General features: G+C 37.2%; 1 protein-coding gene across 1 annotated transcript in view; it reads left to right on the top strand.

Annotated features, from left to right (window-relative positions):
- The window catches only part of LOC139725218 (disintegrin and metalloproteinase domain-containing protein 11-like), a gene marked incomplete at its 3' end in the record, with an annotated part of 65637 nt that overhangs the window by 29330 nt on the left and 11443 nt on the right, over nt 1-24864 (top strand). The window contains exons 2-8 of the mRNA XM_071636308.1: nt 9047-9099; nt 11008-11079; nt 16700-16753; nt 19398-19567; nt 21962-22046; nt 23397-23481; nt 24704-24755. Of these exons, the coding sequence (XP_071492409.1) occupies nt 9047-9099; nt 11008-11079; nt 16700-16753; nt 19398-19567; nt 21962-22046; nt 23397-23481; nt 24704-24755 (571 nt within the window). The remainder of the gene's footprint in view (nt 1-9046; nt 9100-11007; nt 11080-16699; nt 16754-19397; nt 19568-21961; nt 22047-23396; nt 23482-24703; nt 24756-24864) is intronic.

The raw sequence follows: 24864 nt of genomic DNA, 5'->3' as shown, positions 1-24864 counted from the left end.
GAACAGCACCCGGTTAATCTTGGCTGTTTTTCTGCTATCAGGCCGTACATTTTCTCTCGTTGTATGTGTGACATAAAACTTCATATTAGTAAGCAAAGCTTCTGAGACTGTTGCACTCATGTCAGAAGTTTCCATTATTCAGTTAGTGGATAAGTGGAAAACCGAAAAAAAAAAATCATTTAAACAACATTTAAACAACAAAAAACGAAACAGGTCGGGGTGACAGAAATGGGAAGAAGGGAATGTGTCAGAGAGAGAAAGAGAGAGAGAAAGTGAAAAGAGAAATAGATGGATCTCAATGAATAGGCCGCCGTATCATCAAAAAACCTCTTCTAATGGCGCTATCTTCATGAGGGATTCCACCTTTAAATTTCTCGGGCTCATCTTCGAGGGAGTGGAAAAAGCAGTCATGCAGGGAAGGAGCGTTATAACGGGCGCTGCTGCATCACCAAAACCCCAAGGCACAATATCTGGTGCGTACGTTCCTTCGTGGTGGGAATTAGGCACCGCCGACACACAGCAGCCTCACTCTCATTATCTCTACCGTGTCTTGACCTCACTTTATGGGAAAAGAGAGTTAAAGGTCCAAATCAATTTTGGACTGAATTCACAAAGGTTATTTCTCGAGCCGAATCCATCATTATTTTAGTTCATAGAGTATAGATACCAGAATGATGATGTCGTAGTCTTCTGTTACAGCTTGGGTTGGAAACAGGTGTGAGCAGGGTTGGGAAGAATAGTGATCACTGATATTTTGGGCCAGGGTCCTATTTCATAAAGTTGTTCTAAAGTTACGCACGACATTACGAACGACTTAAGTATATGGCAAGCCATGTGGGTTTAGACCAATCATTGTTAATTTCAATAGCCAAAGTTGAAATTGCAGATAATGATTGTTCTCACATGTTAACACCAATTTTTAGTTGAAAGTGTATTTTTGCCCCAGTGTAGATGAAATATTGACATACCGTCGTTTTTCGATAAAACGTAAGAAAAAAAATGGGCACACATAATGGCACTTCATATTCCAGTCGTTCGTAAAGTCTTGTGTAACTTTACGAACAGCTTTATGAAACAGGCCCGAGGTGAGGTTGTTTAGTACCAGTTTGCATGGCGATAAATGGCTATGACATCAGACATTGGTGTATAATTTATACTCTATAGACTATATAAAACAACTCACGAAATAAGCGTAACTTTCACATAAGAAATACATTCGATCAGTGTACGGACACCGTTATAACGACCTTATGACACATGAAAATATCTTCGAGTTTCGCATCTAAGATAGATATTATGTTTCAAATTCATTTGATATTTTAAAGCATACCTTTGGGAGAGAAAAATAGTTTGTTGACAAAATATTGCCGTCATGTTTACCATGCAGCGAAAACAATATGCATAATGTTATAAAACAGAGAGAGAGAGAGAGCGGACGATCGAAAGTTGTTAACGGATAATAGTGCGTTTTAGCCAAATAAGAGTAAATGGTGTATTTAGTGGGCACTTAACCTTTTAAGATAATGTTGTAGTTTAACAGTAGGCGTGACGCCTACCAGTATGGCCGCAGCGCAGGAATGATATTGTGGCGCCACTGTTTAGCGTGCGTTTCTCTGCCGCCACAGTCATGCGTGCTGCTCAGGGAACATTTAATATTACAGTGAACCGCGGCTATCGGTCTTCCCTCTCTGTGTAATTCGACGCTTGGTAAATTTGAAATTTCACGCTCTTACAGCTCCGATCCCTCGGCCATTATTTGAACTGAACCTGATTTAAGTTTACGATCTCAAAATGCCCGTCTGGCGCGTGAAGGTGTATGACCTCGCACTTTGTGTGAGAATAATGATGAGTGGGTGTTGGCTTACATGTGGCTTTGTGTAGTATGTGTGTGTGTGCGTGTGTGTGCGCGTGGGTGTTTGTGTATGCATGTGTGTGTGTATGCCTGTGGGTATGCGAATGTGTGTGCGTGTGCGTGTATGTGTGTGGGTATAAATGTGTGCATGGTCGTGTGCATTGTATGAAATTTCGTCGAACAAGAGCAGGCCAATGTCCATTTTCCGAAAAAAAAGGCTCCACGCGTCTTACGACGATTAAAAAGAAAAAGAATGATAAAATTATGAGAAGTAGGCCACGTCTGCAAGTAGAAAACTCTTGACCCTGCTCAACTTCTGCCGCCAGAGGGTCCGTTGTCGGGAATCGGAGGACTCGAAGATAATGCGCTGTCGCACCAAGTTTTCTGCTATTAATAGCAACGTGCCTTTACGTGTTTCAAATTTATAGAGATAGAAACCATGTACCTATATCTGACCCAAAAAACGGTCAAGTAAGGAGACAACACAAAACAAAACTGAATCATGCGATGATTTTAAGATCAATTTTTATTTTGAAAAATAAAGAAAAAGAAAAATGATAATAATGATAAGAAGGACCTTTTTACTATGATTGTAGACAAAGAGACATTGATGAATTTGCAAAGATTTTCATGAAGTTATTATTGAATACGAATGCATTTTGGCAACTTTGACGCGAATAACTAGTTTTCAATCCTCGCGTATATGGTTTACAATGTATCCATGAAAGACACCATGAATATGACATGAAAAATGGAAATCAGATTCTATTCGGAGCAATTCCAAGTCGCAAACATGCACCATCGAATCAGAACTAGCGGAGAATATGGATATCCATTAAAAACATGAAAGATATAAATCTGGACAGCCAAAGTAGAATACCATGCAGTCCGAAAGTGCTGCTGGACTATCGGGGATTTGGGTTAATTGCAGTCGCCTTCCGGCCGCTGTGAAATATGATATCTGAGTGGCTGTCATCTGAATTCGCCAACCTATATCAAGCCTATTTATTATCTAAAAGCACTTTCGTCCGGTCACTGAGTACCAACCTGTTGAAAACGGATAAATCCCCTAAAAGGTTGTCCAACTGCTGAGTGGCTTTTATATAGAAAATTGATGCACGTCGTATTGTAAGCGTGTAAGCGCGCGCGTGTGTATATAATTTGGACAATAATGTGTGTGTGTGAATTGGTGTGTGTGTGTGTGTGTGTGTGTGTGTGTGTGTGTGTGTGTTTTCTACTTATCATTGTGGTTGCTTTAACAGGTACGCGCAGCGTTTTATGGCGCTTTTATTCTTTGCCGCTTGATCCTATGAAACCACAGTAATATATACAATATTATGTTAATTTCAAATCGTATCGATTGCGCTTAGAACACGCCACCAAGATGCCCAATAATATATATTTATTGCCTGACACAAGAAACATTTTGGTTGCTATTGATCAATTCATTAATTTATTTCCATATCCAAATAATACAAAATTATTGCTACGTAGGATTAACAATTTATACAAGAAGGTGGGAGTGTCATAAAACAAATACAGACTAAAATAAAAACAAAAGTATAATACATACGCACCTGCAACTACAAACACATGAACCTACGTAATATACAAATAATTCGATTTTCATCAAATCACTTTGAGTTGAAATAGCACTAGCTTCAGTAACGAATATGGAGGGAACTTGCATAAGAAGCGAAGCTTGTACAATACATTAGCAAGTTCCCCGAGTAAAAATAGGGGAAAAAAAGACTTAAAGACTCTAATGGTATATAGTGGTTTCAATTTTCCTTATGTACATGTCATTTATAATAATTATGGATAGTCATTCAGATGATTGCATCGCAATCAGCTTTGAATTGTTATTGCATCAAGGAATTAAGGTATTAAAGTCGATTCACGATAAGTCACAGTTAAGGAAAATAAAAACTATATATATCTTCATAACCGTGTGTGTCAAAAGTACATCGCGTCTTTATACTTAGGCCTACTGGTGGAATGCTTAATCAACTGAAATAATTATCTGATACTTTTCAGTAACAATCAACCCTCTAACTTTTTCCTTTTCGATCTAACGTCATTACCATTCATAAATATGCATATTTCTTGAATCTTTAGGCCATATGCGGAGTTACGCACACACACACACACACACTTTTTCCAGTGGTCTCTATTCATTTCCACTCGATACAAAGACAATAATTTACAAACTGGTACTGCTGTATAACAAAGTAACATGATTTGGATACAAATAACAAAAGAATTATATACCCTCCTGTGTATAAGTTTTTTTTTTCCACAGAAGTAGAAACTTGATGATATAAAACAAATAATATCTCCTTTGTCCAATTGATGACAATTGAAATAAAAAGGAAATTGTACAGCAAAACAGAATGGAATCATGTTATAATACAGACCACTTAGCCCCCCCCCCCCCCAGTTCTCCGCAGTTGCCCCTCCGTAACCCTGTACCCCACACATTCGTCCAATCCCCTTCACCCTCTATTTCCCCTCACTTGCGCCCGTCGACTTCCCCCAGCTTTCTACACACAGATGAACACCATTTATACGCACAGACACACAGACACACACACACACAGACATACACACACACACGCACACACACACACACACACACACACACACACACACACACACATCAATTTCATTGTTTCCAATAGCTTCATCAGTGCCTATTCGACCTAGTAATAAACATCGATGTCGGCAAACTTCATCGGGGTTCGGATATCTCTTTTCTACCATTTCTTCCAATATATTTCAACTTTGATGATGCTATGACATGAAAATTTGCGTGATTGACATAAATAGTACCTGAGTGCATTGATTGTGTGTATCAGGCCGCTTAAAAAAGGTTTCAAATGTCAATTCGTTACAGCCTCATTACCCTTAACGCAAAAGTAAGCTTGTTTAAACAATTCCGTCAACCTCGTTGAAATTGATATCTCTGTCGTGCGCCCACGCAACCCCGTTCTCTCCACAGTCAGAGAAAACAACATCCCTCTGCTCTATTGCGTCAACATTTTCCCGCGGAGTTCATTGAATGACGCAGCCACTGGTTGCGGAGAATAACAAGCCTAAAATTGATAGAAGTGAATGCCTTCTTGATAGTGAGATTGCCCGATGTGAATGAAAGGAAAAACAAAAGTACTTTGCCCTCTATCTTCATTGATATACTTGTTGATTTGGCGATTGTTACATTTATTTTGATAAATACGTTGATCTTCTTGGAAAGCAGATGTGGATTTTTTCGTAGGAGATTCTGTGTGGGATGATAGTGTTGTTGCTTTCTCCGCTTTTCCAGCAATTCCCAAACGAAATTCGTCAGATTCTCCTGTTATACTTAGTATGTTTATATAAGATAATTATGATAATCGTGATAAAAGCAAGCATTTTTTAATGTAAAATTTTGAGCAGTAATCGACTTGTGTATCGATGTAGGCAACCCGATTCCTTCATCACGGTACAGAGAGCCTATTTCACTTTTAGCAACATTTTTTTTAATACCCCCAGTCTTTTGTCTTTGTCTGCAGCTCCAAGTTATTTAACGATACCGTTATAGCACTTTTGTGTGTGTGTGTGTAAACACGGCGAAATATGTATACAGTCTCGTTTAAGCGATACTAAAGTATTCATGTGGTTCGATAGTTCGTTTTTAATACTGATTTTTCACTGGTACAATTTAAGTTGGTCGAGATAAACATGTCCGTTCTCCGTATAATTTCACGCCTATAAATTCGGGAACCTACAGTTTTTACAAGCATCATTGCTTTTATGTAGGCCCCATCATATTTCTGACATTTATTTGTGATATCCTCAGATGATAACGACCATTTATATTTGTGTGTAATGTTTGTTTGTCTTTTTTTTTTTTACAAACATAAGATATGGTTGTATATATTTTGTACTTTTGTTTTATTGTCAATCATTTTGTAATCCCATCACTGAGAAAGTGGAAATATGAAATAAACTTGAAACTTGAAACTTTTAAGATTCCATATTCTGATAATTAAGCATTGTTTCTGTGGAATTTAATAGCTTTTCTGCTTCAAGGTCTACATCAAATGTTGATAGGTACGTTTATTCCTGCGACCTGTGCTTTCTTTGTACGCTCGCGGGTCTTTTGAATAGCTGACTGCCAAGCATTTTGCGTGTGCTGATGATCTCGTCTGATCAACAGCTTGCTATAACAGACGGTAACGCGCGGCGTAACTCGATATACGCGCGAAGAGCTCGTCAGTTGTCGCGCCATGTGCCGTAGTGGTTGGACTCTGCTTGTTCGATTGGGGCAAATTAGGAGGAAACGTGATCTCACATGGCGTCCTTCCTTTTTACATTGCAATCTGACTGTCGCGCGGAAACATCATGGTGATGTAGATTTGACGGGACAAATTGCTTACAAGTGTGTAATGCAAAGTAGATTCTACAAAATTCATCAGTAATATGCTGTTGCGATTGCAGATTGATCATAATTCAGCAGTGAGCTTTGCCTTGCTTCCTCATCAACGAAAGTAGGGCGACAGTGTATCCTTTCAGCTATGAGTTGCACCAAGGTTGGCACGAATGAGATGTTCACGTTTTAACGAGCACCATGCACATTACTTATCGGTTTTGATTCTATGCTGCGAATTAACTGCTTCTCTGGTATTTGTATGCTGCACTGTTTTATTAAACATAATTACGATTTGATTAGTGCACTTTAATTCCAGTACCAAAACGCAGACAAAATGTCCCAGTGACAGAGATAAAGTCTGATGCCTCTTTTTTTAAATCCAATTTCCTCACTTTGCTCTGTCATGTTCTTGAAATTTGCTTCATAATGATATCATATTTTGCAGCGTCTTGTTCCATTTCATGACGGGAAAATTGAAATCATTTCAAATAAATCAATATTGGTGGTTTGTGGTGCTCATTGGCATATCAACCCTCCGTTTTGTCTCCGCCCGTTTTCTTCTCACCTTACTCATTCCTCCTTTCTCACTCCTGAATACATGTTTTACCCAAGATGCATCGGCGCTGCTCGTCCTTCTTTCTCTATACTTCCACTTCAGATGTTATCTTTGTGGATCATGATTCTGACAGCGAGGGAACTGATTTTTCTCGCCTCGGCATCATCTCGAGGTCGAGTAAATTCTCGCCTCTCTTCTCGTGATTTTTTGGCCTTGATTCCAGGCTTTTCTTTCCTTTTTTTCCCGTTGCGACCGTGTATTTGTTTTGTTTGTTTGATTGTTTGTTTTTTATTCTGATCTGAGCCCCGTTTCATAAAACTTGTTATCAGTGACAACTGCCACATTTCTATGACAAATTTGTTCTTAGCCAATCAGATGCAATAGCTTATACCAACTATGACAACTTGTCATTGATAACATTTTTTAATAAAACGGGGCCCTGATCTATTTTCTTCTGATCGTATAGTGTCGTACTCTTCGATTTTCTAGTTGAAATTGAAATAGATGATACAGTATGCAGATGTCAATCAGTTGCAATGAAAACATCTCGACGGAAGAAAATCATGAATTAGAACTCCTGAATGTTAATCAGAATTGTTTGCACTTTAGTGTAGCATGACCATCGGATTGTCCTCAATTTTCTAAAATAAATCGTGCAAAAATTTTCCTGAGTATAGAGGTACTGTGAAGATAGTCATGAAGATAATCCACGAAGATTATCTTAATCGTTCCGTATCACCATGTCGTTAAGGGGCGCAGATAGAAATCGTTCAGCCTTTAACAAAGGCTATTTCTCTAGAAATTAAAGAATGACAAATTTCTGCTAGGACACCCAATGGTCTGGATCGGAGTGACACAACTGTCACCCCAGTGGATTGAAGACTTATCTGGACAAAGTACAGTCGGATCAAAAAGAAAGAAATAAGCCCACACGAAAAAAAAACATAAACAAAAACGACAGAAGGCAGCATTCTGCAAACTCTGCTCTCTCCCCTTCTCTCTCTCTCTCTTCTTCCCAGTGGCGGATCCAGAGGGGGCGCATCGGGCGCGCGCCCCCTCTTTCTTTTTTCTTAAAACAAAGAAATAAAAAAGAAAAAATGAGGGGGGGGAGGCGTGCGCCTCCCTTTAATTTTTTTAAAGGCGCCTCCCCTTTACGGAATTCCTGATCTGCCCCTGCTTTCTGTCTTTCTCTACCCCCTTTCCCCTCCCCTTTCTCCCCTCCATCTCCCCTCTCATCCTCCATCTTCTCCCTCTCCCCTTCCCCTGTCTAATCTCTTCTTCCCAATTATTCTGTTTTTCTCTCCTTATTTCTTTTTTTTTCTCATCTCCCCTCTCTGTCTGCCTACGTGCCCGTCGACCTTTCAATGTTACTCTATGTTTGTTTAATGGTTCAAGCAGTGTATTTGTGAAAAAGACTATCAATGGAATGCTCAGAGAACAACAACAACAACAACTGCAAAGAAATTGTGACGCGCTGAAAGAAGAAGCTGATATTGGACAACAAGAAGAAAATTACTGGCCTTCTTTTTTTCTGCACTCGTTATGTCATATTTTAAATAGATGTCTTGAAAATAGACAATGTATACAAGCTATGAGAATACGGGGTATTCCCGTCAGGCCGACCGTGGAGGAGGATAAGAAACGCAGAACATTGCACGCAGTTAAAGTGCACTTAATGAATATTTACGACGAAATGTCAAAGGTTATATATTCTGGACATGTCCGTTATAAAGGTCTACAAACACCATTAACTCTGTCGTCTGCTTCCGGTTTCGTAGTCACCTGACTGTCTTATACTGCACAGTCACGTGAGAGACTCACCGCGTGCAGTGTGGCAACTTCCAGTGATTTCAAAATATGATCATCGATCATAGCAACATGTAGGCCTGTATCATGCTGAAAGATGATTGGCTGGTGTCAAATGATATCAAAGTAAAAAAAAAGACAACCCCATCCCCCTACCCCTCCTAAAAACACACACACACACACACACACACACACACACGCAAAAAAAAAAACAACTTTGGTATATTCAGTTCGGCTTTACAGTTATTACAGCACCACTGTAATATTCTTTTTTTAATATACTTTTTTGGAAAAAGTGTACGAGATGAAAAAATTGTCCCACCAGAAAAGTATATGATTATAAAATGCAAACATGAATCATTTGCATCCACTCTCAATCCCTTTTTTCCGTGTTTTTTTTTTCTCTTTCATAATAATGCAGATTCCATTGGCCGTGGAGAGCCATTATGGCGAGATGACAGGGCAAGAGCTAGGGTAAGTACACCATAACGTTAATTGACTCTTAGCTTCTGTTGACGTAAAATTTCCTTTCATGCATTCATAAGAGATAGACAAGGACGTAATCTAAAAATTGTGGAATGATGGGGTATATAATGCACGTACCATGGCTCTATGATCGCGGCATCGGCGTCTGAATACGAAATTTTCTAATTCTTGATGTTTTGAAAATTCCAAGAAGTTCAAGACAAATCTGGGACGTCTCTTTCTTCTTCTTCTTCTTCTTCTTCTTCTTCTTCTTCTTCTTCTAATTATCATTATTATTATTATTATTATTATTATTATTATTATTATTATTATTATTATTATTATTATTATTATTATTATCATCATTATTATCTTTGTTGTTATTGTTATCATCATCATCATTATTATCGTTATCATTATCATTATCATTATTATTGTTATTATTGCTGACAGAGTTTCCGAGACGACCCTATTGGCTCTTGAAATGTTATGCACATAATACTTTTTCTTTTACTCGTGTCAAGCTTATGGACAGGGTCCTTTTCTGTCATCAAAACTCTGCATTGTAATGTGTCTTATGGTTTAAATTCTTTAGCATTATTACTTCAAGCGGTAAGCTTCCTCAAATAGGATATTACTGCTGTTTGTCAGTTACTCTGCGAAACGAAGATAGGTCTATTTTCAATAATGCATGCAAATTAAAAAAAAAAATGGAACAAGCAAGCAACCAGAATTACAAAGATATATCGAAGGAATGAAGGCTTCCCGTTTAACAATATCAAGTTACCTTCCAGTTTGAAGAATCTTATAGCTATATGGCCTCACGTAAGAGTCTCTGATATTGTGTTTATTTGAGGCTACAAAGAAATGAAGTTGCAAAATAAACTGTAAATGCCTAAAAAAAGTGAGATATGTTAATGACCGCCCATATCCCATACTCAAAACATTGTAGTGTTTGAATAAACCATTCAGTTAGTGGTTTAGTACCATGGTGATATTTGTTCACAGATCATTAAAGTGAGAAGGACAGCATAATTTCTTTTTTACAGGAGTGTTTTTTCCTTGTTTTTGAACATCATCTTTACTTTATACTTTACTTTACTTTACTTTACTTTACTTTAGTCCAACGGTGTAATAGTACTAAGCATATTCATCTATCCATACAGTTCAGTCAGCAAGATTCAACAATATTGAGCAATCAAAGTGTGTTTAAAAGAGTATTATTAACCCATTGTGTGCTTTGAGTAACAGGTTGATAGAGAAAACTTCATAGTTTGCTCATACTGTTTAAAGTTCCTTAAACAGAAAGGGTATACAAGCATGTAGTATTGCGTGACATAAGGGGGTGCATGTCATTGTCATGAGTTCGACACCCACGAATCATCTAGCCTATATTCTAGTCATGCAGCCCACGAGTGATACAGCCCACAAGTTATATAACCCACGAGTCAATACAGCCCATGAGGCCAACGAGACCGACACATTAAGCCCCGTGTCGTAATGTGAATGTCGAACTCGTGGGCTGTTTTACATATAGATTACCTATAAGTGTTGAACTTATATAAGCCTTATTTGCCTAGTGTCAAACTCATGGGCCGTATGATTCGTGGGTGTCGGTCTCATGGGATTACCCCGACATAAATACCATCATGTATATGATTACTGTCAAAGAAGAGATTGACCAACGACAAACATTTTACAATCATGTTGAGAACGGAAGTTAATGATGCAACAACGGCATTTATCATTAATATAAAAGTGAATGACATAATTTTTAACAATGTCAGCGAATGTTGTCCACGATGTTTATGACTGACAAATCCATTGGTAATCAGTTCGATTTCAGAAGTCAAATTTTTATAGTTTATTTCTACATGTGAATACTTTGCCACTCTTTAACATTTTGCCTACTCACAGAGAAAGAGAACAACCTCCATCCAAGATCCGCAGCTATACATCAAACTTGCCTTGGTAATAGATCATGGAGCGGTAAGTCACTCCTCGTAGCTACAAGCTCCACGGTGTATCCTTGATCAATTTGATTACGTACATTATTCTTGAATCTCCTTCACTTTACATGTTTACCTCGTGTGTTGGAGTTTATGTAGTTACACCTATTAGAATGATGGCCATGCATTACGTACGATGAGACAGAAATTTAATAACGTCTTATAAAAGTTTGTCTCTCTGCTCTCTTTCACACACACACACACACACACACACACACACACACACACACACACATACACACACACACGCACACACACACACACACAATACACACGTGTGTGTACAAACACAATCTATGTATATCTGTCGTTGATGTGCATGCGTTATTTGAAAGACAGTCATCATTAAACAAGGATCATGGTTGGTGGATAAAGTGCTTTCTCAATATATTCACATTTTGTTGAGAAAGATTTTTCTTCCCTTTCGTGTCGGTACTTTCACCACAAATTCCTAACTACCAAAGAATTATCCTTAAACACTAACATTATGCTCTCATTTTCAAAATGCTCAATTTTTTTTCTCATCATGAAAACATAAAAAAATATCAATCATACATGTCAATCTGTGCTGGAAATGAATGTTACAGTAAGAAAACACATACTAGAGTAAAAGGAGAGACCTTATGCTCACGACACAAAAAACTTTAACCTCCGGAGGTTTCCAATTTGTCTTTTTAAAAAAATCCGAACGACATAGCCTATATCCATGATTACCTTCGGGAAGATGAGACAAGTTAAGCTCAGATTGATGAAGCATCTATATCCCCCTTTTCCCTTCCTCCATTGCTAACATTTTTGCATTTTACCTTCAGCTTAACTCCTTTTTGCTTCTCGCACTCTCCTCAAAACCGCCGCCTCTCACTTTCAAGTACTTTTCGAAGATAACTCACTTTGCCGAAAAACACTTCTGAATGCTTCTGATTCCCTACCTCTCTCGAAACAAAATTAATGTTGACCTACAACCACTCCAGATGAGCCCATTTACGTCAGAACAAAATAATCTTTTTTCATGCTTTTTGCTGACGAGTCCGTGTAATCTACTCGAAGTTTGTTTTTAAATCATTGTTGAACGCCTAAAGAGATCTTGACGAGTGACGAAAATGCTTGATAAGAGCCCGGTTCTTCACCGAGCAATATGACATAAGTGTGATAAGAGCGGGAATTGTTGAAAATGCGTGATCGTCTGCAATACAATAGTTGAGCAGAACGTAAAACACTAACGTCACAATGCAAAATGGTTATTTTACATAAAGGCATGAGTTCATAATTTTGATATATAAGAGTTGAATGGTTTATGTTATATAGGCCTACATGTGTACGTAAATGTATCAATTTACATTACTAACATTCACGCACACACGCACATACGCAAACATATACATAAGATCATATTACACGTAATATGAAGTGATGTTCGTGCGTTTACTAGGCATTATATTGCTTTAAAGTTTTGCAGTTAAGCATTCATGAATTAAAGGATAAATTTGAGGAAGATGGAGTAGCCAAATGACGATGTCGAACGCTTTCTTACAAGCTGTGCAGATGTATAACCATAGGTGATAATTGGATACATTGGCATTTCAAACCAAGCTGCATTAAAAACAATTTCTGCATGAGAAGCTGTATATTGAAAGCCCCAAAATTTTCAGCGTTAAAAGTGATGAATATATGGCGAAGTCTGCAAATATTTGTCGTAATTCCTGTTCGGACGAGCTTGCTTCATGGCATTTTCATTGTAAACTTTCACTATGTAAGACTCAATTGTTCCCCCAGAAAATAGGAAAACATTCACTCGTTTTCATACTGAAGATATCTGTATTTGTTTTGTATTCACCGTACACATTTTCTCTCCACTTTGCAAGCATCTCTGAACAGGGTTTCTTCTTTAAACAGACAATAGACTGCTCAACTGTTACCAGTTGCGTTGCGCATGCTGTTTTTTTTTTTTTTTTTTTTTTTTGGTAAGGGCAGCGATTTCCCAAAATAATGTATATAGATGCCTGCTACTCAATTGCGCATTTCTTTGTCGTTTGAAGACAGATGGAACACCTTCGGTCGTGAAAACCAAGCAGAAATCATTGAGAGCAAATAATCAAGTTGATTACATGCTTTCTTAAACTATATATGAGTGTTAACCATGGGCATATTTAGAGAGTTTGCGTACAGAAAAATAAAGTTATATCATGACAAGTACGTGCATCGAAGGTGCGAATCTCAGGTGGGCTGGTTGATGTTTTGGAGGCTGGTGTCCTGTGTGGCAGATGTAAATTATCATAAACAAATTAAATTTTATACACTAAAGATGATCATTACATACAGCAGTTTAACGACCGTTTTCTTCACGTGGCATGCAGGTATATTTAATGAAGAAAACTGTGTACGCCTCTGAGCTAAACGTGGGCCCCATATTGGCTGTAATTGATAACACTTTCCCAGGGTCTAGGGATATATAATAGGAATATGGTTTTTTTTTTCCTTTCGGAAGATCGAGGGGTGTGTATTGATGCATTTTGAATCGGGCATCGTAAACTTAGCATGGCCAACGTCTCCCCGTCCAAATGAATAGTGAGAAATGTATAGAGATTGGTCATTAAAGGATAGTATATTTTGGTTGAGTTGAGGATTCTTCAGGTTTTAACATGTTGCGAGATAATTAGAAATCACATTAATGTTATATTAAAGAGCATACAACAATTCTAAAAGGAATTATGATGATGAAAATTTGTTTTGAGATGGCTGAGATATCCAATGACAAAGTATAGCAAAGTGATCCTAATAAAAAGTGTGTCCCACCTTTTATTAGCATCTCTTTGTTTCTAGATATCTCAGCCATATCAGACCTGATGGTCATCAAATAAACTTTGAATTCCTCATAAAATTGTAAGCTCTTTGTATTTTCATTTCTGTGGTCTCTTATTACATTTGTATCTCTCAAAAAGTTAAAATGTCAAATCTCAACCAAAACTATACCATTCTTTAAACATCGTAAGTCAGTACCAATAATTGTATCATCCATGACGTCAGGTCAGAGATGTTGTTGCTGTATCGCCGAATTCGTCGTTGTCTGACATTCGAAACGCCGATTGGTTAACACTGAAAGCTTCGAAGAAATCATTGATCTAGAACGCGGAGGATTCTAAGGTGGTTTTTTTTTTTGTTTTTTTTTTTTTTTTCGTCCAAATCAAGCACGCAATCTTGGCTAGGACACATACGTGCTCGCATACTGCAATCACAGGGGCAGAAATTGGTGCGAGATTAGTTTGAGGCCCCGCGTTTCGTGTCGTATCGAGGGGTGCACGTGTTGCTGCCGGTCGTTCTATCTTCATATTACCCCCTTCCCCCCCCCCCCCCACCTCCAATCTTAACTTCCAAGTACCAGTACTTTGGAAAAAATGATTGTCTAGTATAGCCATCTTCATGGATGCATGCGGACGTGAGAGGAAAATGCAAAGTAAGGTATAAGGTTGTAAGTACGAGGACAGAGATTCAAGGATGCGATCATTCTGTGTGGTATACCGACGAGTCTGTTCTCCTCTGTATATGGCAAAAGGAAGCAAACGACCGCTCATCCAATTCTAATACATAAGTCATCGGTATTTTCAGATTAGACTATGTAGCGCTTGAAAAGTTATAATAGGAGTAGATATATACTAGTATAGAAATGCTACTTGGAAATACCGTAGAAATGACGTGCTAACATTTTTATGTGACAGTTACATTTTGTCGTAAACTTGTGAGGAATAGCTCGCATACATGCGTACGTCACCCGCCTCCTCCATGTCCTCTCTAACTCCCTTCCTCATACAGCAGAAATAACTAAATGCCAGGCGAACCTCAGAAACTGGTATTAAATTTCGGTCATGCCTTTTGGTGCTGGTTGGGTAACACTGAAAGATTGTCTAGATTAGAACTCTTTATATACTTTTATTGAAGATATAGAAACAGATAAACCCAGTTTGATGAATAGAAAGGAGTAAAAAGGATAAAAAGTAAGCCATATTGAGGTATAATGAAGTGGATTGTATAATATTATAGTTGCAAAGTCATAAGAACTAAGGCATGACTTTCATATTTATGTATACAAACCACAGGGGATTTTTGGGCGATTACAGCATCATGTTATATAATTCAAAATCCGCAAAACTTTCTTATTTTGTGAAAAAAAAATTTAATGGAACTCATCGCTATTCTTTGTGTTTTGTGCGCTTTTTACTTCAAGTTAGTGATGCAAGATTCGATCTAACTCTACCCCCCCCCCATTCCTTCCCTCCACCTCCATCCCCACCCCTCCGGCTCATTCTAACCCTCCACCCTTCTTCGGACTGGGAGTTGATCACCTTCCTTACTCGGAGGCAATGGGTGATAAGTGCAGTTTGTTGCCATCAAAATGTTCAGTTTAGAGCTTTGGAAGAAAGCAATGACTTCCATTCAAGTCATCACTTTCTTCAATTCTCTGCCAAAGTGTAGCCGCGATGCAAATGTCAGGATATGTAAATGGTGATTTCCCGCATGATGCTCTGATCTATACTACGAGATCTGCGAAGACCGACACATTGACTGTGTGCCCAGACCGCGGGGTTGTGAAGATACTAAGTAATTGAAACTCATCGCACTTGTTGTCTGGCCAGCCCCTCCCCATCCCCCCCCCCCCCCCTCCTGATAGTTCTGTAACACCAGTCTTGCGATAAAACTTCCACGTTAAAGAGATGGTATAGTATTGGTTGAGATGAGGATTCAGGTTTTATCATTTTTTTTAACGAGATACTTAGAAATTAATTCATGAAATGTTAAAGAGCATACAATTCTACAAGGAATTCAAATATCATTTGATGAAAATTGGTTTTGAAATGACTGAGATATCCAAAAACAAAGTACACGAAAGCGATCCTAATAAAAGGTGGGTCCCACCTTTTATTAGGATTACTTCTCAACCATTTCAAAACCATTTGTTTTGTGTGGTTTTTTTAATCAAATAAACTCACAAATAAAATCAATAAATGAATTCCTCTCACAATTATATGTTCTTTCATATTTCATAAGTAGTTTCTCATTATCTCAAAAAAAAAATGATCTTCAAAAACTATAAACCTGAAGTCTCATCCTATCCGAAACTATATCATCCCTTTAACAGCTGTAGGCCCTATAGACCATGCGCTATAATCGTCATGCTATCACTGTAGAAGGAGAATAATATCTGTGTCATGACTGTCTTTTGTGTTGAATTGAAAAAAAAAAATGATATCTTTATTATAGCGCTGCAGAAACCATCACTGCAAAAGTATTTGAACATTTTTCACTCATTAACAGTTTAAATCATAATGAAGAAAGTTTTAGCGACTACGATCACTTGCAGCATTGCATAGATAGGCCCTACATTGTATTTTTTCTTTACTTGTACGATATCATCATGCACAAAGTTAGCGACACTGCCTATTTCGATTTTCTCATGTACCACTCATGCACGTAAGAGTAGGTGCAATCCAGAAAAGACATAGTTTTGTGGAAACGGGAATTCATAAGATATCATGTATGATACTCACATGCTATTCTAGTTATTTTGTTTATTTGTCTGTTTGTTTCATTGTCTTTCATAAATAAAGACGGACGAGGACGCAAAAACCCGAGCCCTCAACCTCGCTAGGAAGGCTGATGAAGTAAGTACTTTTAACGCTGATTCTTTCTCTCTTTTTTTTTCCTGCTCCGGGGTCATTCTGAAGCAGCGGGGAGTGCGAATGATTGACTTTTTTTTAAATTAGTTATTTCGTTCAGCTACCGCAGAAGGCACATGGTCATCAATGACAACTATATCTCCAAGAAGAATTTCATCTCTAAATGGATATAGACCTTCAATGGGGCTCTAAGAGAAGCAAGTTTCTCTGCAGACACTTACGAATATGAAGATTTGACTTATCAGCTGCCATTATTTGAAAATTTTCTTTGCATATCGGGACTTGAATAGATTCAAATTCTAAGCATCTGATGAATGATTAAAAAGACAATGAAATTCGGAGAATGTGTCTTTGCATTTTTTTTATACCAACAACAGCAACAACAAAAACAAAGGGGACGCAATTTAGCGAATATTAAATTCACCGTGTCATTCAACATACCTAAGCGACATAATTGGCCATATGTGTCTGAATGTGTCAGCAAGATTATATATATATGTAAAACATATATATATATATATATATATCTCAAATGTTCAATTGACCGTGCGCACATGTTTTTTTTTTGTGTGCTAAATGTCCTCTATACATATACATATATATATATATATATATATATATATATATATATATATATATATATATATATATATATATATATGTATATATACACATATATATATATATATGTATATATACATATATATACATATATACATATATACACACACTTGAGAGGTGGTAACTTCCACCCCCCCCCCCTCCCTCACTGCCAGAGTGGTTACTGTTATTACTCTGCCGAAAACATGTGTAGGTGTAAGATTCCTTGACTTTCTTAATTAAGATCCGATTTTGATAAAAGTTCCACTGCTCTGTTCGTCTGATTTTAAGCTATTCATCAGATCCGATCAAAGCATGGCGAGGAATTGAATTCTAAGTATCCACCCATGTCTATATTGTGATAACATCCTCCCGAGCAGCCATGTGATGTGAAAAAAAAACAGACCTTAGTCTATAGCAGCCTCCACGATACGTGATGGATGGCCCGTGCGGATGTTGCGAATCTTTAAAAGAATCCATTAATGCTATTCTCTGTCGTTCTCTCTTGTGTTCAATACCACCCTACTTTGGGGTTGCTATGGAGACAGAACACCATATCAAGTTGTTATTGTTGTTGTTGTTAAGGATGTATACTGTTAATGCAAATCAAATTGCATTTCCAGCCCACATTTCCATTACCACGACAACGTTGGCCTTGTTTGTAACTGCTTTGGCACGTATAACATTTTATTCTCTGTTGTAATATTCACATGGTGACGTGCGGCGCAGGGGTACTTACAGAGAAAGTTTCCCTGGACATAAATGTCGTGTCTTCAGGGAAGGCAGAAAAATAAGTGAAACACTCAGTGAATGTTTGACGAAAAATCGAGCAATCCATATAAAGGTTATGCGGTCTTAACATTTTTAGTTTCATGTATCATAATGTGTGAAAAGGAACCATATACAACTATTCGTGATGTTATGATTTTAGCATCTGTTTAGAACGATATATTAATAGATAAAGAGCGTGGCGCGGGAAGCAAAATAAGAAGCAAAGATGATTTAATGTTTTTGAAGTGAGTCAAGCGCCTTGCTATATCAGTGCACAAATCAACTATTGTTAGGTATACTGAAGCCCCCCCCCCCCCCCCCCCCCTCTTTATGGCAGAAATATACATTAACATAAAAAAAACAGCATCCACACTTAACAGGCCTTATAGACGACTCTGGGTGAACCACTTCCGTATACGAAGTGAGAGCGCCATCAAGAGGCTGTTCAAATCCAGGACAGATTGGGACCGTTATCCCCACTAAGTCCGGTGGTATAAACGTCGTTGAATATTTCATGCTGATGAATAATGATTTTGTTATGAAAACAACTGTGTGAAAATGATAAACAAGCAGAAAATTCAAACAGGCAGAATTGGGGTTTTATCATTATTATTTCTATGGTACAAATTGCATCGTTTACAGCATATATACGTACAAGATCATAAATACGTACGTAGGTGTTATGTACTGTATTTCTTGCCCACCTTCGGGGAAATTGGTCCTATAATGGGTTACTACTAAATTAAAGCTGCTCGCTATACCCATTATACCACTCAAAAATGGGCGCCCCAATACCATTTGCAGTAATAATACCTTTATCGCTTGCCCACATCGGTCTATAAAGCAGCTTCGCAAAGGGGTAGTGTATTGGATTAAACCGAATTCTTTCGCCATGGAACTTCTCCCCCGCAGGATTTCGCTGGATTTCGCCCATAGTGCACTTGTTGCTTTATCATACCACATTCGTTCGGGTTTTTGCAGTGCTAATCACGACATCGCATGCACTAGAAAACGAGACAAGTCTTCTTCCCTTTCCCCAACTATCAAAAGAAAATTCGAAATGAATGAAAATGAAAAAATGAACGAAATGAACGAAATGAAAGGAAGTATAGAGTATTATGCATCAACATTATATTTCAACAAGCAAAATGTTTGTACTGACGATAAACAGAACAAACGCTTAGCAAGGGCCGCCAATAACCACTTTACGTCATTACAAACTTTGAATTCAATTCACGTATTTCCATCTCTCCCGCAGACGTTCCGCCAGCTTAACGTGCGAGTCCTTCTTAGCTCCTTCCAAGAATCAAATTCGACGCTGCCGGGGACTGTGTCGTCACCTCCGTCGACGGAGTCGCTTCGGCGACAATTATTGCTGGATTACGGGCACACAGCGGACCGGACCGTCGATCTAGCTTTTCTCGTCTCGTGAGTATCAGCGAGTGCACACGATGCATGTAATATTCATGTTGTTGCCTAGCACGGCGCTTGTGTCGTGAATAATGATCTCCTTCCTATGCGTAAAGCATGCTATAGAGAGTATAATGTCACGGTGTACTTTATTATCATGACTCAGTATGCTGTTTGCATTGAATGGTGGTGGTAATCTCAACCTTCGTACCACATACAGACATCTGGGAATTATTTCGCGACCACTGTGTTCGTTATCCTCTGAATCAGATGCGATAATGAATGCCTCAATACAGTGAGATAAAATGAAAGGATCTCTGCCGAAGGAGATAGGGGCGGGGTAAGAAAGAGATATCAGTGTGATAGTTTTCACCTTTTTTTTTCTAAAGAAGAAACCACTATCTACTGTAGTAAAGTAAAACTTCATGGTATAAAAATGAATTGATATCTGAAATCAATATTTTGTATTAAAATGATTTCCTTAGTTATTTGACAACAATGCCTACAATGTTATCGCTATAAACCAGATCTACCCCAACAGTAGCTGGAAAGGGATTTGAACTAGCTATTTACATAGAAAATGCGTTTTGAACATAACATTCTAAGCACTGTTTCCCTAAAGAAATATTTCTCTGTGAACGCATATAGCTAAGCAAATTTATTTTCGATGAAAAAAAAATCATAGTAATCGTTACATTATGCTGGAAATATCAAACAGGTACGTAATACCATGTGAGTGAATAATTCATTCATTTTATTTTCATTCATTTATTTTTCCATTTCCAACAGAAACATATAAATATTTTATAGAAATTGAATACATAAATTTCATCATAATACATAATAAAGGATAAATTCAAAAAATATTGTAAGTATACGGAAATGCTGAAAATGGGAATAATGCATTTAAAAGAATAGTAGTGATCCTTAGCTTCGAGGATATATAGCTACAAACTTCGAGGATAAAATCTATGGGACGCCAAGTGTCTCATGGTCGATTTCGTTACGAAATCAGTCATTTCGTCGACGAAATGACTGATAACTCATGAGGATAAATTCAGGATGAGGATATTCGACCGTGCGACACTTGGCACTCCATAAAACTTATCCTCTTATTAAGGATTACCTTCCGAACAGTCACTTAACAATCAGTTGCCATCCAGTAATTTTCAATTACATGTAATTCATGTAGAAAACGAATTTTCAAACTAATTGCATATGAGATGCTGCATCAGTTGTACGCAGCTTAAATGATGGTATGTCTCTACGAGTATTGTTTGTTTGTTTGTTTGTTTGATTTATTTTTCTTCCAACACAATTTCATACACAAATCAAGATTATTTTCAGTAATATCACATGGAATATCAGTAAGCAGATTACAAGTACATGATTTAAAGAAGGAAAATCGATGTGTAAATTAATTTTATTAACAAAATATAAATCGTATTACCAATTTTCCAAATAATTATCTGAGAAATTATGCGGAAGAAGGACTACCACTATAAGCAAAAGCTTGAGCATGTGGCAGCCCAGGGACCTATCTACATAATACACACAAAAAAAAAATTATATTGTTTGCGGAATGGAGAAATACTACAAAATATAAAACACTCTAAATACTTATTACAAGTACATGATTCAAAGAAGGAAAATCGATGTGTAAATTAATTTTATTAACAAAATATTAATCGTATTACCAATTTTCCAAATAATTATCTGAGAAATTATGCGGAAGAAGGAATACCACTATAAGCAAAAGCTTGAGCATGTGGCAGTCCAGGGACCTATCTACATAATACACAAAAAAAAATATATATTGTTTGCGGAATGGAGAAATACTACAAAATATAAAACACTGTAAATACATTATGTTTTTTTTTATATATATTCCTAGTGCATAGATACGAATAAGAGTAACGTGAAATATGATGATGATGATGATGATGATGATGTATGATGATGTTGACAGGGTAATGATGAGGAAAATGTGATAATGAAGATGAAAGTGATGGTGGTGATGCTGAAGATAATGGGAATGAAATGAAATGATAGACACAGAAACATTGCGTATATTTATTGTAGTTTTAAATCCATTTTACAGGAAAAGAAATTTGATCAAACAAAACAAAATATATATTTAAATGCTATATTCATAGATTGTAATCTGACAGTAATGTAGTTTTCAATCTAGCCTTGAAAGAATATAAAGTTTTACATAATTTAACATAATCTGGGAGTGTATTCCAAAGATTTGGTCCATTATGTCTTATAGATTTTTGTGCAATTAATAATCTGTCCGTTGTCCGTTGCAACATACACGTTTGTCCGCGTCTATGTGCTGAAATTCTTTCTTTACCCAAAGTTTGAGATAAAGGCAATAATAGAGGGGGTTTGCTCTTTTTTTCTCTACAGATTCACCTCAAAAACGCAACTTCATGCAGAAACAAAACATCTGTCGATATGTGACCGAGATTCTCCCGCTGGTGGCGCTATTCAGGTAAGAATTTAGAACGGTAAACCAAACAAAATTGCACGTCTACGGGATGAGTCGTATACATAGTAATTGTAGATCCTTGACGATATTACGATATTTTGATCATCAAAGTAACATTTGATACATAGGGATATCATATTCGTTTTTTCCAAATTTTTAGGCCCTCCAAGGACTATTCTATTTTCTCCATGTCAACATAGTACAACTCAAAATATTTAACCATAAGCTCGTTTTTTTCTTAACATTTCTCTCGTAAACATTTATACAAACAAAATATGTTGGAGTGATTGCCACTTTAAACTGAACTTATTGACAGTACCCGATACAGAATCAATATATCTCTCATCTGCAAAATATTCAATAATTTTCTTCTTTATAGAGTTAAACCTAGGGACTTCGTTTTTTAACTGTTGTACATTATATCATATTCATGGTCATTATCATGACGTAATAGACTGACTCACCGACGCATGCTGGGAATACTTCCATTTTCATTGATGTGAATGATAGTTTGACTGTTTATTACAGAAATAAGATTATATATATTATCGTCACATGTGCAACAATGTACTCCTGATTTCGTCACACAAAAATGTATTTGTAGTCGTCACACAGACGTGGAACGCTGTCTTCACTCCGAGTCTGGGAACTTCATATATTATCACCTGGTAGATTACACCTTATAGAACTATGATACACGACCATGGGTACACGACTAATTATAACTTTCCACCTGTAATTATGCAAACAGGACTATGTTCTCTTCACATCCCTTCCCTAAAAAGAATTATCGTGATGTAGAAATGCAATAACCAAAATTATATATACGTTATCGTTAAAAGTCAATGTAGAGTATATTTTTCATCATTTGATTGGGCACATTTCATTTTTTCATATTTTTTATACAAACACCTGTTTCCGTTTGCTCAAATTGTCCGTTAAGACTCATAGCGCCTTCTGCGAGGTCACTATGACTTTTGATAATAGCCTTGCGTTTGTTTTCATTGTTTTGCACAAGATGTTAACTGCATCTATTTTTTGCACACACCCGGAAGATTTCAGACAATCAAAACATGATAGCATGACCCCGAAACATTAACGATTTCCGCTAATGAATGCAAACATGCAATTTCATTCGAGGCACACTATAGAAGGACTATACCGCATAATACTTCACTCTATGATCTATTGTTACATAGTCATGTCATTGACCTTGATGACGTCAATTCCTGTATAGATGTAAAGGGTCACGTGGCTTTATAAAGGACAGCAGGTGCGAAAGCCGACTACGTTGGTAGGATGGTGGTGATGACTCTCTTGTGTGACTCTTTTTTTTTTTTGGTGACTTTGCAGGTTCCTAGTCATCTGAATTCCGAGGAGGTTGGAGTAATCTTGTCGCGTGAAATTGGACGAAGTCTTGGATTCATGGATGACACCGGTAACTTCTATGATAATACTGCCAACAAATATCAGTGATAAAATATCTCCTTTCTCTCTCCACCCCCCCCCCCTCTCTCTCTCCCTTTCTTTCTATCATTTTTTTCTTGATGGTTGTGCACTGACTTGACGTTTTCTAGATTGAATGTATGCGTTCATCAGGCCTATTCTTTTTTCGAGATTTAATGAAAAAAAAAAATCTGAAGGCGCCAGACCAAGTAGAGGAGGGTTTACACTGAAAAACATGTATAATACTTTACATAATAAAGCATCATGTTTCGACATTTATAACCTTATAGAGTAAAACACACTAAGTAGGTATTTCATTGAACATTTACGAAGGTAATACTGGTCACAACTGCATGTGTAAATTAATTGAGGGGATTACGTCATCGGCTACCAATTATTCCTTTGATTTTTGAAGAAAAACAAAAGTATCACATGTGTCACTGATCAGTAATTTAACAATTGCATTCCCTTGCACCTGAAAAAACAATTATAATACATCTATTACGATTCTACATTGAAGTAGGGAGAATAATTCTGCTTTTAATTCTTTTGACGTAGCTTCAAAATAGAAATCTTAGAATGCATTTAATTTGCATAAAATTATGTGTTGTACCACTTTTACATGAAAACACTGATCACTTGCAAAACCTCTTGCTAATACACAATTTTAGTAAACTCTATTTCTTCCTACGATTTACTAGACTTAATAACATCTTTTGCAGTCAACTTAATTTGAAATAACAGCATTTCTGTTTCTTCTTCTTTTTCTTTTTCTTCTTCTTCTTCTGATTAAGTCTGCCTCCTTCAATAGGCTGAAGAGTCTTGCAGACTGTGCTATTTACATAATAATACAGTTTATTTACAGATATTTACAAGCACACAACAAATTTGAAGAAAATAACTAGCCACTGTGATCAACCGTTAGTCGATTACGGAATAATCCTACCGATGGCGCTGAAACAATTTCCGACGACAGGGAATTCCAGCTCCACAGTTCTTGGAAAGAACGAATGGCGATGCGATTCAATTCTCGAGTATGGTACCTGATAGGAATGTCAATGTACCTGTATAACCTTGGTACACTGTGATGTCGTACTGCATGATACATAATAAGATGCTGATGTTATTGTTCTTTTAGGGAGATTCTAAGGATGTCTAATTTCAGTTTTCTTACGAATATAAGACTCTATTCTTTATAATTATTTCTTCCTTAGATGGCTGCAGGTGTGATCAGCCAGGGTGTCTCATGAATACGTCCGTACAGAGGTGGGTGGGAGTGTCAGTCCATTAACCATTGCTATCAAGTGTCGGAAACCACATTTCTGTCGCGTGGTGATGTATCTTTTTATTGAAGGGGTTTTAATTTTCATTGTTA

Source organism: Diadema antillarum, unplaced genomic scaffold (assembly GCF_040938485.1).
Source record: "Diadema antillarum isolate AM-2024a unplaced genomic scaffold, OU_Dant_1.0 seq00000025_RagTag, whole genome shotgun sequence".
In the NCBI taxonomy this organism is placed as follows: Eukaryota; Metazoa; Echinodermata; class Echinoidea; order Diadematoida; family Diadematidae; genus Diadema; species Diadema antillarum.
This window is presented reverse-complemented; position numbering and strand designations above follow the sequence as displayed.